Source organism: Pinus tabuliformis, chromosome J, assembly GCF_031772625.1.
Source record: "Pinus tabuliformis cultivar Carrire ecotype Pingquan chromosome J, CPIR1, whole genome shotgun sequence".
Classification (NCBI taxonomy): domain Eukaryota; kingdom Viridiplantae; phylum Streptophyta; class Pinopsida; order Pinales; family Pinaceae; genus Pinus; species Pinus tabuliformis.
The window spans coordinates 1,144,526,489-1,144,545,373 of record NC_142295.1 but is presented as its reverse complement, the minus strand read 5'-3'; the positions used below and the strand labels follow the sequence as shown (position 1 = coordinate 1,144,545,373).

Here is an 18,885-nt window from a genome sequence, read left to right as displayed (position 1 = left end):
AGATGAGGACCACCAAAATATTTTGACCTAGGCACTCAACCTACTCATCACATACCTTATAAACTTGTCCAGACTCCATACAAAAAAAAAATACACAGCTTTGTTTTACAAGAGACCAACCCCTATCTTCTCCTGTGGCCCACTCTGATTGTTGCCTGAACCAAACTGATTTCTTCATAAGGATTTGAGTGGACTAAAAATCTTTGAAAAATGTTACCATCAAAGGTAGGTTTCTCTATGAAAGATGCAATTTTCGTTTCCAGGAAGGAATTAGAAAGGATCAGCCTGTGATTTCGAAGAAAGATGCATCAAAAATCATCTTTCATGAATTGTGACAGACATTATAAATTTTTGGAATTCACTTGTCCAAAACCATTCTCCAACTACTTTAATGAGATTTATAACATAATATCTTCAATTAATATCTTGGAAAATAATTATAGTTGTGTTCTTGGTTGACATCTATGAATATTATAAGATGTCAAGGATAAGGAAGAACACAAGGCACTTTTTATGAGTGTTAAAAGTCAAGTTAGGAAGCTAAATCACATGCCAAATTCTCCAGAGGAAATAAACAAAAAAAATTGGGTAACTATAGGCAGTATATCATCTTTATCTGATGCTAAAGTAACACCTCTAGTTTCTTTTATTGCTCTGTGAATAAGGTACTTTTCCTATGTATAGTTGGTTTTATTTATAGAGTATAGCTGTGATTTCTTGAAAATTATGAGGAAATTCCTCCTTGTTTGCACTTGTTTTCTTCATATTAATATAAGATTATTAACTTCATAGAAAGAAGTTCCAAAAAAACTTCCCTCACACATCTCACAAGACTTTTCCCCATGGTTTAAAAGTTAAACTTTGTCAGATCAACTTGCAATTTCTCTATTCGTCAGTTCACACTCTACAACTCACTACTAAGAATGTGATAATGCATATCTTATCAATGAGATACATTTTTTTTAATTTTTCACAGGAGTTCACAAGCACCTTGAAATGGAAATCATATGCATGCACATCGATTAAAACGTTTTCTTGAAAGTATATCCAATCAATGGCAGGCAAATGTTAAGAATGACCAGAGGCCTTTTGTATACACAAAACACAATGCATTTGATGTGCTGACATAATTGTACCATGAAACAACATTTAGTTATAAATTACATTAGACTCAAAATTTGTTTCCAACCTTGTTTTTTATCTAAAATCTCAATCAAATTGTAAATAAAGCCATAGAACAAGCTAACTTTCTTGGAAATTTAAAGGTCACACAATTCATTCTATGTAGTTGGAAAATGTGTGGTGATTGTTCCAACCATGGGTTTATCTAGGTAATCTTATAATTACCCGTTCTCATCATAGTTGTTGTCATCATTATTATCATGATGCTTTGTGCTAGAAAAAATTCTACCTCTTTCAACCAAGAGTACAACCACTCTTCTTCCTTTTCGATAGTGTTTAACTCTTTAATATCAAGTAATGTTTGGAAATATTTTTCTTCAAGCACAACTTCAGTCATCATATTCAAAGTGAAGAGCCATTACACTCTCAATAAATGTAGCTTGTTTTATCATCTTGTGGGATATTCATATTGATCAGTTAGTTTGTGGTCTGAAGTAATACTAAGATTATATATTTTATGTCCAACAAACAAAGCCAAGGGGAAAAGCATTTGCAAGTATATTGTTGTTGAGAGAAGTGATATATCGACATCTAACCAGAACTAATTTTGTATTTCCCTTTAGACCACAAGGAATATCTGCATTATGTTATCTTTAAGCAAATCCATTTCAATTTCTTTACGCATATATGTGATTTTCTTGTGATTTGACATATGCACATTAGTTTTAAGAGTGAAAATATTCAAACAAATATACAAATGCCTTCTAAATGCAAAAATTGAATACACCATGAAATAACAGTAATGATTGCATAGATATCCCATTGTACATTTTAGTACAATCCAAGATGAAGGCCAAAACAATTCCAATCTTGAGCATATAACATGATAAAATTATGAAAGAAAATGGTAATTTTCATTACATTCTTCATAAGGAGCAGAAATGAGAGAGGAATTCTGATCTCCAAATCGAAAAGAATGGGATAAATCAACTTTAATGTCTAACCTCTCTTTTTTTTTTGTCCAATAATGAATTTCATATCCCTGTAAACAATTTTTCGGAATCAGTGTAGTTGAAAAATGTATCCATGCTATGAAGCAATTTTTCGGAATCAGTGTAGTTGAAAAATGTATCCATGCTATGAAGCAAGAACCAGAAAGTAAAGACAACTTTGAATTAGTTTATACTTAATTATTTTCTATATGTTAAAATTCCAGATACAACAAGACAAAGAAAATTCAAAGTCTATGTACCACATTTGTTTTTTTGGATTTTCTATGTTGATAGTAGGGTGAACCCATCCTATGCAAATGGCCTGCAAAATCCAGTTTGGTAGGATTTCATTGTGAAGGGTCTCTTGTCCGAGCCGCTATCCTCTATTGAGGATAAGCAAGGTGTACGTAGCCTTCTCCTTATTTCTCTTGAACCGTGGCTCTCATTCTAGAATTTTATTTTTCAACATGGTTTGGTTGGCAGAGTTTGGGGTTCTGAGCACGTACGTTGAAAATAGAGAGGTATTGGAATTCAACAGGACCCTAAGGAGGCACAAAGAATATGTTCAGTCTAACTGCACTACATTGTTCTGTTTGTCCTTCAACATGCATGTATAGTGAATTTTGTGGTCAAAAAAAAAATAGAGGCTTGACAATTTGGAAGTCTAATAAATTATGTTGTAGAGTTTGACACTCATCTTTGAAAGGACTCCCTCTCCTCAACATCAAACAACAAAGTCTCATCTAATTAGGCTCGATTCCACTTCAATGTACAAGAGACCGATAATATAACCCTTATCTCCATGATATTGTCAGCTTTAATACATGAACATTATACTTCAATAATATTCATGCAGAAAAAATAATTTCTTCATAGAATAGAATATAGTTGGAAATAAGTGTAACAACACGTAATGAACATATCAAACATTACTTCACTATGATCCTTGGAAAAAATGAAAATGGGAAGGTCCTTCATAGATTAACCTCTGCAGATAGACAATTAGCTACATAAACCCCTTTATACCTAGAAGGAATATTTAAAACGTTGAAACACTAAGTACAGGGAACAGACCCCAGCACAAAATATGAATGGAAAAAAACAATACTTTGAGCCATCGGGTCAAACTTCAAAAGTGTTTCCAAGGGTTCTTAGTAAATAAAGGCCATTAGTTAATCTTTTTTCAGAGAAGAAGTGGAGCTAAAATAGACTGAACCACCAGGGCATTAGAAATTAATAGCTGTAAACACCCAGAAGCCAGACAATATCTCATCTGTATATAATTTTTAACTACAATCAAAGCCCTATAGAATTAAAAAAAATTCTAATTGCTGAAGGAACTAGAAATACATGTAAAAGAGTTGTTTGGTCATTGACGCAACTAGAACCTCTGTATCAAGGAGAGAACCCTTTTAATTTCACATTAAACAAAAGAAAACTTAAATAGCTATAGGTGTTTAGGTCTACTGCTAATCACTTGTAAATAAAAATACAATACTCCTATAACCATTGCGGAAACCATATCTTATAACATGCTAGTGATGCAAAGGAAAAAGCTCAGTGGACAACAATTAACAAGAATCCTACCTGTGGCATGTAATTGAGCATTCAACACCTCAAGTGAGGCCTCTGTGTGCATGAAGGTGAAGGAACGATAACTAGTTGCAGAGTGATCCAGGTGGCCAGCTATAAGAATCACAGTGATTTGATAAAAAAATATCACGATATTTTGGTGTTGTGCAATGCAGTTGAGCACTTACAATTTTCTCCAGCACAAGAAGCTCACTATAACCATTTCAATCCAATGGAAAAGGACTCTTTAATCATCTAACGTTCGATCCTACGTTGCAGATGGATACACGATGGCATCTGGGGATCATCTAACGTTCGATCCTACGTTGCAGATGGATACACGATGGCATCTGGGGAAGTTGTTTTCAAAGGGAAACACCGGTTGTTTTCAAAGGAAAACACCTTACAGCGTAAATATTAATAAAAATATGTATGTAACGTGTGTGTGCCATCTGGATTTGGTAGCCATTGTTGGAATCAAAATGAATAAGAAACCCACTTTGTAATGGGTCCTATTTATAACACCATGTCATTGGTTATTTCATTGTGTGCATTGAGGGGATGAGTTTGGAGGTTTTTAGATTTCTTTAATAAATTTTTATTTCAAAATGTATTCAATTGAAATGTTTAAATCTTTAGATTCCACAAAACAACGCAATAAAAAAGAGAAATAAACACATTTATGAGAAAATTTCAACATATAATGCAAGTTCCATTTGATAAATGGTGTTTACTATACAGGTTAAGGGTTTATTGTATAGGTTCAATTTGCTATACAGGTTCGAAGAGGCTTATCATTCATTATTTTTTAATTTCTTAAATTCTATTAAGGTTTTTTTCATAATTTCTTAAGAAATTGTGGTTAATAGGTTTGTCAACGCTCCATATGATATAAAGGTTCGAAGATGTTCCATTTGATATAGAAGTTTTCGAAGCCACATAGATTGAGCTATAATGAAAAGGAGTTTATTAATTTTTTAAAGCCACAATGGAATATCTAAGGTATACAAAAATATCAGCATAAATCTCTATGAACCCATGTATCAAAAGTTAAATATGTTATTATGTTCAAAAACAAATTAAAACTAGTCTTTCTTAATAAATAGGATCATTAGTGTGATTGCAAGGATTTTTATTTCTCCAGTAGATGGCATTGTAATTTCATAGTTTTAACTTTCAAAACTCCATATGTTGTGAAGAGAGCAAAAAATTTAATGCGTTTAACTTTCAAAACTTCATATGTTGTGAAAAGCGCACAAAATTTAAAATATGTACCCATTTGAAATTGGAACACTTTTATCTAATGTCGAAGGAGCCAATGAGTCAGATTTTGTAGGATTACTTTTGGCATTGGAGGGGAATAATGATGAAATTTAGGTTTTTTAAAATTTATAGGGTTAAATGTTAATCGTATAATACCTGTGTGATATGAAAGCAATGACACAATTTTTACACGTTTTATGGGCAATTATTATAATTAACAATGCTAAAAGGAGGGTTTTCTTCCATAAATAAATCCAACTGCCAATAATTTTCGTTGGGATGGTTCTATGTTGTAAAAGCCACCTAAGACCAACATTTTCATTTACAAATTTCAAAAGCTCTTGAAATGTAATAGTGAGTTTTAATTATTTGATAAAGAATATCTTGTATTGAATTTTTTAGTTTCTCCTATTTATAAGTGTAACATGTTTTCCTTAATCCTAACACATAAAATTACTATACAATAATAATAAAAAAGTTTACAAATTAACACATTGCAACCATGATGTTATAGTAATCCTTCACTAACATAAATATAAATCTTTTCACTCATGATTTACGCTTATACATATGATTTATGGTTTATGTAAATATGGTAGAGGCACATTATCACTCTCCCCAAAGAACATTTAATTCATAGTTTAATTTTCATGTGATCTTGGTACAAATATTAAGGTATTGATCTTGGGCCAAACTTGATTCTTACAGGGAATCCACCCATAGTTGGTCCTACTTGCCCACATGGCCCATCATCCATCGTTAATCTGCATCAACTTACTAGAAATGGTGTAGATTCATTGAGCTGGTTATGGTAACTGATTACCCTACCCAGACCTTGAAACAATATCCCATTTGCAAATCTAGAGATGAACTTCTAGCATGCACTAGCATTTTGCAGCTCTAGGGTTGTATTAAGGTTTTCAACTATTCACGGTCCCTCCAATATGATACTACATCTGTAAGTTGCAGCGGCCCATTTCCATGGTTTCTTTTTAGTTTCTCATTGACCATAGATGGTGGTTCATATTGAACAACTCCTTCTTGCGTTGCATAATTTGTTTGATCAGAGCGCTTTCGAGGACATTGTCCTGAATTGTCTTTCTAGAACTGAAACGTGGTATTATTTTAACCCTAGCTTCCACATTTCCATTTACTCTAATTTATCTTTATTGTTTGGACTGAACTCAAAGGGTTTCTTCAGGATTTGAGGAGAGTCCATCCAAGACTCCTATGTGCTCAGTTAAGGTTGATAATACGTATTGGGCCTCATTTCCTCTCAACTCCAACAAAGATAGAACTTAATATTTTGTATTTCTTATGCAGGAACAAGTGAGCATCTCTTCATTTCCTCTTGGGTTGCGACTACATTAATTCTAGAAGTAACTCCTCACTCTGCCACTTACCAAGTTTTTATCCCTTACATCGACTAGGTACAAGGTTTCTTTTTCTGGTTTTTATTGAGTTTTTGATGGAGGTTAAAATCTCTTAATTATTCAACCTTGGGTTGTCTAAGTAATTTTCAAGGAATTTCCTCTTAAAGAGTTCATGTTGTATTGAGCAAATAGATTTCGTGTTAAAAAATTTCATAGGAATGTAAATTGTATTTGTTTTGTTTATGAATACCAACTTCTTGGTCTCGATCTTTTGTGAAAAGAGAATTTGAAGACCTCGTTTCGAATTCATTTAATTTATTATAATTTGATGGGATAGTGATGCAAACCCTTGGTTCAAATTTGAACTAAGTTATTAATATTTGCATGTGCCATTATTGTCGTTCTTTCTAGAATGACAGGTTAAATTACTGTGTTATTTCATAAGAACCCATGGTTCATCTTTCCAGATATATAATTGAAATGGAATTTTATTTGCACATTTAAGAACTTAGTTAACCGCAAGTTGATGGAATTCTGTTCTTTAAACCTCCTTCGTTTTTCCTCTTTCGTAATCCTGAATTTAAAAAAAAGGTTTGAAAGCATTAGTCAGTTATTCTCAGTATCTGCAAGCGATAGTTGTTGTTCTCATTACTAATTTAGTTCTTCCACAAAATATTTGTTCAACCGAATGCTACAACATTATAAAGTATTGTTTAGTGTATGGAATTTTGTGAAGAGTTTTGATTGACAAGTTACAGGTTCCCAAATTGTTAATTTTATATGATTTGTATTGATAGTATTTCATGGATTGAAATACATTCTCATTTCTTTTTTGTTTCTAATGTTCCTTTTAAATATGTAAATGATAGTGTATAACTAACAAAACCCTCCACTCATACTTGGGCAAAGATGGAACCTAGATTCACCGGAACATGTCTATTGCACTTGGGTACTCTAACAATTTTAATCATATGAACGTTGGACTATCTTAAGCGAGCTCCCACCTGCAATTTTTAAGACTAAACAGGATCTAAGAAATAAATAAGTCACTGCTATTTAACATTAAACCCTTAACCTCACTGATTCTATCTAGGTCCACAGGTTCACATTCTCGTATTAAATCTTCCTCAGTAGCGCATTATCTGTTTACCAAATGTACCCAATTACCTTCGATTTATACCAAAAAAATCTTTCAACATAGTTATTTTACCATTTCATTTCTATCTAGGTACATCCTACAAAAAAATATAGGGTTACCTTCAAAAGGAAAGGAAACATGAACCTTGCAGAATTACTTATTTGTTTCCTGTTGCTCAGCAAAATAATTTCACAAAGAAGATCTCACCACACAACCTTGAGAATGCATATTGTGTCCAGTCTCTCCTTGAGCCTCTTCCTTCCCAGATAGTTTGTCTAATTGATGATGACGTAACCTGTACCTGAACCTCAAGATTATTCCAGTCTAGTTTAGTACTATACACTAATGAATGAGTTTGAGGATTCCACTGACTCTAGGTTCATCTCAAGAATCTCCTTAGTTCAATAACATTCTACTTTGATAAAAAAAACATTTCCTTTTCTCCACATCCTCCATCGTGTAGCCATCCTTGGACCTGTTTTCCACTGAGATCTAGGATTTTTGGTCCCTCTCTAAGAAAAGAGAAAACATTCATAACTGATTCTAACCGTTTGCAATTCAATATTTGATTTTCTTTTATTTACTAACCTTATATCACCATCGAAATTTCCACACATCATATTATTGCATTAATAAAATTTCATCCACTTATACTAACATAAAGTTTCCTTACCATGCTTCTATTGTCAATTATAAATGACTGACTTATGCAGAGTGAAAGTAATTAACTATTTAACAAATATTCCTAGCATCGGGGTGTTACAATATGGTACCTATTTTTCCTAGAATTTTGTGTACATGATTTGATCTCATTCTTCAACGCTTTGAGTTTTAATAGTTTTTAGGTGTATAATGGATGTGTTTTTTTTTTAAATTACTAGATAGTATTAATTTTCTTTTGAGAATTTAATTTGAAACAGAGTCATTACATTTACTTACAAATTGATTTAAACTTAATAAAGAAAGGCAAAAATTTAATTGTTGTAATATCTTTTCGCAAATGAAATTATATTCTTTTATTTAAAATTTGATACAAATTTGTGGTTGAGATGGGCTACATTACATGGAAATTCCAATATTAAAAATGGAGGATGTGACTAGAATATTAAAAGAAAATAAATGATTGAAAGATTGGAAGAAATGAAAAGTTTGTGTAACACCCCTCCCTTGTGTACTATATTATTGTAAACCTAAGCTAAGTTAAAGCTAGGTTTGATATCCTCCCTTATGTGTTAAATGTTGTAAGCCTAAGCTGAGGAAAGCTAGGTTTGATACCCTCATTTTTCGGCTAAACTATTCTACACCTAAGCTCAGGAAATCTAGGTGATATGTAATATGAAAAGAAAATGTATTATTAATTAAATTAATAAAATAAATCACTTGGTGGGTGGACCACGAAGAGAGAGGAGATCCTTGCCAAATCCCATGAGGAATGGGATAGAGATGAATTTTTATCATAAGCTTCTAGATGTGATTCTAGATAAGCTTGAAAGGATTGGATATCCATTGGATGGATGGGAGATCAATATCTATTAGACATAAAAGCTTTGCGGGAGATAAAGGAAAGCTTTTATGTGGAAAAGCATCATGGGAGATAAAGACAAGATTTTTCGAATAAGACCTAGGCGAATGGAAAAATCCATAAAGCGGGACACCGCTAATGGTAACTAAATCATGAAAGAGGGTATTAGATACCTGGTGCATCAATCAATTGGGGATAGTTGATTCTTGGTAAGATCTTCGGCTTGGGGGGAACCAAAGGTGTTTCGTGGCTGGGTGGTGGTGCTCCTCCCTCCAACTAAGGTTTTAGTTGGTGTTAGAAGCGTAGGATATTTGTATGATGATTCTACTCTTTCTCTACTATAGTTTTAGTTTATCTATGAGAATATTTAAGTTTCATCGCCATGAATGAATGAATTAAATGAGATTATTATGATTATATTACTGGTGTTTTCCTTCATTTTGATCTAAGTCACTTACATGAAATATGTTTTATCTAAATTCCTACTTTATTATGGAGATAATGGTTTTCATTATGCATGTTGCCTTCCAGTGTGAAGTTAGCAGTATAAGTGTATGAAATGAAGTGAGTGACAATACTTATACCCATGAGCTATCTAATTCATGATAGAATTTGCATGCACCAATTATACGTAGGTTACCTGTGTTAATGATTTTTATGATAATGTATTATACCTATGAATCCTTTTATATCCAAGAGTAGAGTTCATAGTGGAAGCATAATATGTGGTTTTAAATACTAATGGTGTTTAAGAGGAGATCACATATGAATATGTGAGATAGCTATGAAATCTACATCTTAGATTTAAATAAGAAATATAGTCTGCCTATAATTTTATGTGATAAATTAAATACTTATGCATGTGGAACAATTGTAGAATTAATGCTTAATACTCCTAAGTGTATGGCCAATGATTCAAGTTATCTGTGTTGCATGTCTAAGACTGCCTCGTTTTAGGCTAGCCCAACTAGATACACATGTGAATGAAGGGTTAGTCAATAACATACTGCTTATGTGCAAAGGACTATGATCATGAAACACATCCATACTAATTACAATAAACTTGAATTAATGTCCATTAATGCTGGTGGGGATTAAACCATGAGTTTCATAAGACGCATGCTATGATTAGTTTTAACAGTTGATCATGTACAATAGACATGCTAATGAATCTAAGGTTCCATATAATAGAACCAGTAAAACAATTATGAAGAAATTTGTACATTGGCCTAATGGTAATATGGCTAAGGAGATTTTATAGGACAAGATCTAAGAGGAGGGGTAAAGCTTTAACTCTGTATGAACCCAAAACTGTAAAACTTATGGGTCATAGAGGCTAAAGTCTTGGGTAAGCTAAAGAGGTTCGTTATCGATTGAAAGAGAGAGAGTAATTGAAATATTCAAAATGAAGAGAAAGGGTAATTGAAATATTAAAAGAAATGAAAAGATCGATAAAAGATCATATTAAGTGGTAATTGGAATACTAAAATGAATATTAATATTAATTGGAGTGAATATTATATTATATTAAATAAATATTACTAATTGTTTATGTAGATGCATATTTATATTCTTTTACCATACAAATTTTATAAACTCTCTTCAGAAAAGACAAAAGACACAGTGAGATTTGCTACATTAATATTAATAAATACAATGTTATATATAGTTTCTCAAACTATTTTGATTAATTTAAATTTTCAATTTAATACTTTTGAGACCCTAGATTATATTATGTGTAAATTTGTTTTGTGTTTTAAGTTTTTAAAATAGTTTAAACGATAAATTTTAATAAAAACCGAAATTTAATGGATAGAAGTTAAAAATTAAACTGATAATAAATCATTCTTAAATTCTCTTAATAAATCCTTTTAACTTTCACAATTCAAGAATTTAGTTAACATATTAGATTTTAATATTAATATTTATAGGATTAATAATTAAATTACGTTGTGATTGAGATTCACTACATTACATGGCAATTTTAATATTAATATTTATAGGATTAATAATTAAATTACTTTGTGATTGAGATTCACTACATTACATGGAAATTGAAATATTAAAAATGAAGAAACTAAAATATAGAAATGAAAAGACGGAAAGATTGGAAGAAAGAAAAAGATTGAAATATTAAATGCGAAGAGAAAGAGCAATTGGAATATAAAAATATTAAAAATGAAAGAGAGGGAATAATTGCAATATAAAAAGAATCGAAGAGATTGATAAAAAATTGATATTTAATGGTAATTGAAATAATTAAAATTGAAATAATTAAAATGAATAGTAAATAATATTAAATAAATATTATTTGTCGTTTTTATAGATGCATATTCATATTCTTTTACTTATAATTTAACACAAACCTTAGCTATAATATAACCAAACTACTCTAGGTATAATTTACCCAAATCTCCTTATCAAAAAGACACAATTACATTACGAGTGAGAATTACATTACGAGTGAGATCCGCTACATCACATGCAAATTGCAATATTAAAAATGAAGAGAGAGAGATTGGAATACAAAAAGAAGTGAGGAAATTGGTAATAAATGAAATTAAATTGTAATTGGAATATAAAAAATTGTTGTTGTTGTTGCAATTTTTATTAAATATCAATATAAATATTTTTATTAAACGTTAGGTTTAATAATTTTTTATTTATTTAAATTTAATGACAGAAATATTACTATGGGTATTAACATAATATTAAAATTAAAATTAATATTGATATTATAGTGATGTTAATATTATTGATATCTTAAGAAAATGTAGAGTCACGGCGATTCAACATTTTAGGGTTTCTGCAACCTCTGCAACGACAGATCTCCCTAGACTTCTGCAGACCTGCCAGCAATGACGGCAACACGATTTTTCGAATCCAACAGGGTAGTTTCGAGCTCCATGAATCCCCCCAGGGGGAGGATGCAGTGCCTCCCCCAAAGGATGATGAAGAGTGGCAAAAGAATAAGGAAGGCGACAAACCAGAGAATCAGAATGAGGACAGCACGGATCTGAACTCACAACAGGCAAAAAAGGATGACAAAGAACAACCCAAAGTCAGCTCGACCACATGCAAGCCAGTGGCAACTGAGCGTCCGAAAGTAGAATTTCCAAGTCAATGAATCAATGCTCAGATACAGTTTATGAGGGATCATGCACTGATAGGCAAGTTCATAGGACTTTGGCCAACTGAGAAAGCGTTGCGTGGATGGATAGCAGCGAAATGGAACCCAAAAGGACACATCACCCTGCAGCTGGGGCCTAAAGGGTTCTTCACAACCATTTTTAACTGCCTAGAGGACCGGAACAGGGTTTTGGATGGGGGGCCGTATTTCTTCAATGCTGCCGGCCTGTATCTCAGAGGATGGGTAGAGTGTTTCAACCCTGATAAAGAGGATCTCAGTTCGGCTCCTGTTTGGATACGACTTTACTCGCTTCCCATGGAGTATTGGGATGAAGCCTCTCTACAAGAAATTGGTAATGTTCTGGGTGAATTTATCAAAGTAGCAGAGGAAACAAAAATCCGAAGATACACCTCCTACGCGTGAATCTGCATCTACATGCACCTCAACAAGGCACTTCCGGATGCGGTAAGTTTATTCCATGACGATATTGAATGGGTTCAGTTGATTGACTATGAACATGTGCCGTTTAGATGTAGAAGATGTCATGCCCTGGGCCACTTATTTAGGGACTGTCCTTTAACTCAAAAACCCTCATCCCCATCTGCTTCAGATAAGCCTGAGTCTGATGGCTTTACCAAAGTCGCCAGCCGCAGGAAAAATCACAAGAAATCAGCTTCAACTCCTAAGATGCCTCAAGCCAGCTCTTCCAAACCTTCCATGAGCAACAGCTTTGAAGCATTAGCCCGACAAAATGATCTCAACTCTGAAAATCCAGCTTCCCCAGAGAGGGAGGCAAAGAAGGACAAACAATCGGCGCATATAGATTCCAAGTCACTCCAAGAAGATCCTCTGCCCAAAGATACCTTCTCCTCAGCTAAGCACAAGGTCCCAGCATGGAATATTCAAGGAATGGAGGTAGACAATACACAATCTGATTCCAGAAAAATAGCAGAAACAACTGAAGAATTAAACGAATCTCAGCACATGGAGGAGGAACCAGAAAGCATAGATATTGGGGAACTAGACATTCTGGGCCTAGAGCAGGCATGTAAAACAAAAAATTTTGACAAAATTCCAGATCGACAACTAGAGAATCTAGAGGAGATCCTATCACGGGCACAAAGGCAAAAATCTCTAGGTATTCAGACTGGCAGCCTCTGGGATGGGAAACTCATTACCAAAGATAACAAAAAACGTGGAAGAAAAACAGATCTCCAACGAACAATCAGAATAGGAGAAATGTTAGTGGAGTCAGGCAGGTACTCCAAGCTAACAAAGTACTATAACTCCCTCCACAACACTTCCCAATGAAGTTAATATCATGGAATATCAGAGGGCTCAATAGCCCAGGGAAAGGTAGACTACTCAAAAACATGATAATGCAAGAAAAACCACAAATCCTATTCTTGCAAGAAACCAAATGCAATTCAATCGCTCTGGAAAGAATTGCAGCAAAAGCTTGGCCAGGAGGTCTTACCACTGTAGTGGATGCTGATGGGGCGTCTGGGGGCTTAGCAGTCATATGGGATGCTCGGACTATTATGCTCAACAACATCCATGCTAATAAGAATTTTATCCAAGCAATTTTTCACATCATAGGGACCAACATACATGGGCATCTAACCAATGTGTATTTTCCCCAGGAGGCTATGCACAAGATAGAAATCCTGAACACCCTCTCAGCAATCAACACTGATAGGATGCACCCACTGTGGATTTCTGGAGGCGATTTCAACATGATCACCAGGCTGGAAGAAAAAAGGGGAGGCAGGAACAGAGGGAATCAGGAAGGGAACCACCTAAAAGATTTTATTCAGAACAACTGGCTTATTGACATGCCTTTCAATAATGGACTTTTTACCTGGAATAACAAAAGAGCAGGGGTGCATCAGATTGCCTCTCGTCTGGACAGATTCTTACTATCAGACAACGCAATTCACATAGGTGGAGATTTTGCTGCTTCCATCTTGCCGATCTCAGGATCAGATCACTGGCCAATCTCCCTTCAATGGACTCGTCCTGGTAACACAATCTGAAGACCATTTCACTTTGAGGCTTTCTGGATGTCTCATCCAGATTTCAACAACTTAATCAACATAGAATGGAACAACTTCTCTCCTCCAAATGGTACAAAGATGTTTCAATTTCAGCAGAAGCTTAAGCATCTCAAGGGCAAGATCAAACACTGGAATCATACTTCTTTTGGCAATATTTTCCAGGCTCAGAGTGCTCTCGATCAAGATATGAAATGACTGCAGCAGAGGATTATAATTGAAGGTCGATCAGATGACCTGTCAGAACAGGAAAAAATTCTTGAGTCGCAAATCTTAGAGAGGGAAAAACAGGAAGAAACGCTATGGAGGCAAAAATCGAGAATAAGATGGCTTAAGGATGGAGAAAAAAACACAAAATTTTTTCATAGTACCACCATTCAATGCAGAATGAATAACAACATAACTCACATTCAAAATGAGCAAGGGGCTAAGGTGGAAACACATGAAGAAATTGAAAGCGAATTTCTAAACTATTTCAAGCAAGCGCATCACGAACCACACATAGACAGATCGCTTGCCATAGAAAAAATTACAAGGAATATTCCTAAAATTATTTCTGAAGAGCATAACCAACTTCTTCTCAGACCTGTAGACTTACAGGAGGTTGAAGCGGCAGTTCGTCAACTGAAAGCTGGGAAGGCGCCTGGCCCGGATGGATTCACCTCCAACTTTTTCCACAATTTATGGGAACTGATCAAAATGGAAGTTTGGCAGGTTGTTGAGGAATCAAGAACCTTAAGATGGATGTTTCCTGGATTGAATGCCACATTCATAGCCCTTATTCCCAAGGAAGCTCAGCCCAGCACTCCTGACAAATATAGGCCTATTGCTCTGTGCAACATAATCTACAAGATTGTCTCCAAAATCATCGCCTCCAGACTCAAACTGCTGCTTCCTCTCATCATTTCGCCTGAGCAATCTGGATATGTCGAAGGTCGGCAGATCACTGATGGCATCATCCTTACTCATGAAATAATCCATTCTTTGAAGCAATCCAAGAAGCCAGGTATGCTCCTTAAAATAGATCTTTCAAAGGCATTTGATAGCTTAAGCTGGCTGTACATTAAAAAAACTCTAATGGCTTTTGGTTTTGCTCCTCCTTGGGTAAGGTGGGTTATGAGTCTTTTATCCTCCTCCTTCTTTTCTGTGCTGATCAATGGTATTCCCTCCTCTCCCTTTCATCCTTCTCGAGGAATTAGACAGGGAGACCCGCTCTCCCCCTTCCTTTTCGTTATTATGGCAGAAGGGTTGGGCCATAGCATTAAAAAAGCTCAGCAATCTCAGCTCCTTAGAGGCTTGTCTTTTCATAACTCCTCCGCCTTTACTCACCAGCAATTTGTTGATGACAACATGCTTTTTGGTCATCCATCCGTCCAGGAAGCTCATCAACTCAAATCATTATTGACGGATTTCTCGGATGCCTCAGGAGCCAATATCAATAAATCCAAATCCCAAATTTTCTTTTTCAATACTCCTGTTAATACCCAAGCAGCTATTGCCCGCATTCTTGGATTTTCTATTGCTGTCCTCCCTTCCAAATATTTAGGCGCTCCATTGACTGCCTCAGCCTTGAAGCATTCTTCATGGAAGATCCTTTTAGAAAAATTGGAGGCCCGCCTTTCCTTATGGACTCACAGAGCCCTCAATATGGTGAGTCGGTTAGTCCTCATAAAAGTTGTTCTTCATTCCATGCCACTCTACCTTTTCTCTATCCTTGCGGCTCCCAAATGGGTTCTCAAAGAAATCAAGCATCTCCAGAGATCCTTCTTATGGGGCAGCTCAAGTCAAACTCGCAAATGGGCTCTAGTTAAATGGGACACAGTATGCCTTCCAAAGAGCGCTGGTGGCACTGGATTGAGGGATCCCTCTCATAGAAACGAGGTCATGGGGGCTCGAATTTGGTGGAAATGGCTTACTATGCCATTCACCCCCTGGGCTACTCTATGGACAACAAAATATGCAAGCAATCGCCCAACAGAAGAACTAATACGAATGTCAGAAGTCAGCATGGGTTCCCTAATCTGGAATTCGGCCAAGCAACATAGAAGCCTAATTCAGCAGCATAGTTTCTGGGAAGTTAAGGACGGCAACACAGCAAGGTTCTAGGAAGATTCTTGGCAGCAGCTGCCCAAGTTAAAGGACCTAATTTCTCATCTGCAACTTTCGGAGCAGGATTTGCAGACCTATGACAAGGTCAAAAATTTTTGGAATCCCGCTACTACACAAGGACATAGGCAATGGATTAAAGCAGATCAAATCTTAAGACATGGAACAGAACAAGTTCAACAAACTCTTGACACAGAATTAATGAAAAGGAAAATACAGCTCTCGGACGAAAGGGATATCCTTAGATGGGGATATGAAGAAAAAGGCACCTTTACTACTAGGGAGGCTTATAATATCATCATTAAGGAACATATGGTCAAAGACCCTCTCTGGAGCAAAGTCTGGGACCCTACCAACTGGCCGAAAGTCTCAACCTTTCTCTGGCTCTTATGTCAAAACAAGATCCTCACATGGGACAATCTCAGGAAGAGGAACTATCACGGGCCCTCAATATGTCCTAATTGCAGACAAGAAGAGGAATCCATAAAGCATCTTATGCACTCTTGTCACATTGCGTGCAAGCTCTGGGAAAAAGTCAGTTTTCGATGCCAAAAGGAAGGAAGAATACATGGAGACATCATAGCCACAGTTCGCAACTGGGATCGGAAACCTTATCAAAGCAAGATTTTAAACTTCTTATGGAAGCTCATTCTGGGCTTCCTCATGTGGACCATTTGGAAGGAGAGAAATAGAAGAATATTCAAGGATCATTCTGCGCCTATGGAGAATCTTTGGAAAATTATCTGCCAAAATATCAAGGAAACCTTATCTCTCCATACCTGGTATCAGGAGGACCTTCCTTCTCTTCCCCAAGAACAAAATATCTGGGCTAATTGGAACCTTCAGTGGAATCAAGAACATATTTCCAAAGGAACAACTCCACCGATGGAACATTCACCTGAAAAGTGGATCCCTCCTCCCAAGCATATGTTCCAGCTAAACTTCGATGGGGCCTCGAAAGGAAACCCAGGGAATTCCGGTTTCGGAGGATTATTCAGAGACTACAAGGGCGTTCCTCTTCTTACCTTTTTAGGATCAAAAGGTTGGGATACCAATAACTCGGCTGAACTGGAAGGTCTTTGGCAGGGTCTTACTCTAGCTCAAAATAAGGGATTCTTTCCGCTTATAATAGAAGGCGACTCTCAGATTATCATAAATATGGTCACCAAAATTATGCAAGGCACTCCCTCAAGCAAAGTGAGCAACAGTTGGAGAATGGCGAAGCGGCTTGAGCTCATTGAAATTTGGCTCTCTTCTCACAGGGCGATCACTCTCAAGCACATCCGCAGGGAAGGAAACAAAGTGGCTGATTTACTAGCTAATATTGGAGTTGAAAGTGGCTTGGATCTTCATACAGGCTCAATATCCAGACTGGCCTCTGAAACTCAACTCATGGATTACCAAAATATTGTGAAGAATGAAATGAAACAGGGAGAAGAAGAGCACCCGGATGCGGGTGGTTTTAATGCTCATTAATGGTGACAATTAAGAGTGACGTCGCTTGGCCCTACCAGCTGTTGGTCGATGCTATTCTCCAATCCCATACTTGGCTCATGCTAGCTCACACAAGCCATGAGCAGGTTCGCCTGCAGATTGATTTTAATGTTCACACTGGCCGAGACAAGGCAGCTATTGGTTTATTCATGGAGCATTCGGCCTTCAAACTCATTGTTTGCTCCCTGTTCTCTAATCTTTGCCCGTCCAATGTAGGAATCCTTTGCAACAGAATGGTTTTAAGCAATCGCTATTGGCTCCTCTTGGCTTTTGATTTTGGAATTGGATTGTCTTTCTCCCATTTTTAGCCTTTCTCGCTGAGCCCTTCTCAGGATATTTCTGTCCAGTCTCAGCTCCCCCCTAAAGTTTCCAATGATTCCACGCTTTCCCCTCACCACTCAGCCATGGTGCGTCATCACATGAGAAGCCGCCATGGAGGGTGTCGTGGTGGTCTCAGGTAGCCTCAGACAACTCAATCAGTTGATCAGCCTCTGCCCCCTGCCTCTTTGCCTTCATCCCAAGAGAATTCTCCTCCTCCCAGCCCTTCTCGCAGACCTTTCCCGCACAATGCCTTCCAAACTACTCATTTCAAATTCCAGAGTAGCCTGAACAGGCCCATCATTACAACAAATATCAACATCATTTTCTCTAAGCAAGAAGCTAAGATGCAAGCTCCTACGCATACTATGTCAGAGCATCCTCAGGGTGTTCACAGAACTACGGGTGTGCAGAATCTGGCAGAAGAAGGTTTGGCGGAAAGGCGTGGCGATTAGCATGGGGAGGGTGACAATCCAGGCAAAGCTCAGCCACCAGGTGGTAGCTCACATGATGCCACAATCTCGATGACCATTGCGGGCAGCTCTAGCGGCACCCGTCCAACGGAGGACCCTCCAGGCGGCAGCGAGGCTGGTGTCGTGGTTCGGGATGGAGAAATCTAGTATGGAAATGCATGCCCTATCATTGAGGAGCCAATGGACCCCATGTGATGTCACCTGGACTCCTTTGTGTCTTCCTAGAGTTTTCCTATCAACTCAATGGTCAGGTTCAAATGTTTATGGTTTTGCTGTTCTGGTTCTATTTCTACGGCTCGATAGTCTGGTTCTTTGTCTATGTGGCTCG

At 36.3% G+C, this 18,885-nt stretch overlaps 1 protein-coding gene across 1 annotated transcript; it reads left to right on the top strand.

The window, feature by feature from the left end:
- The first annotated feature begins 12,130 nt into the window (after positions 1 to 12,130).
- On the top strand, positions 12,131 to 12,535 carry LOC149231139 (uncharacterized). Its single transcript, XM_089381555.1, has one exon. The coding sequence runs from the start codon at positions 12,131 to 12,133 to the stop codon at positions 12,533 to 12,535; it is 405 nt and encodes a 134-aa protein (XP_089237681.1).
- Positions 12,536 to 18,885: the final 6,350 nt, after the last annotated feature.

Bases quoted from the DNA above. Each gene is read 5' to 3' on its own strand.
- LOC149231139 (XM_089381555.1), top strand. From the start codon at position 12,131: ATGAGGGATCATGCACTGATAGGCAAGTTCATAGGACTTTGGCCAACT.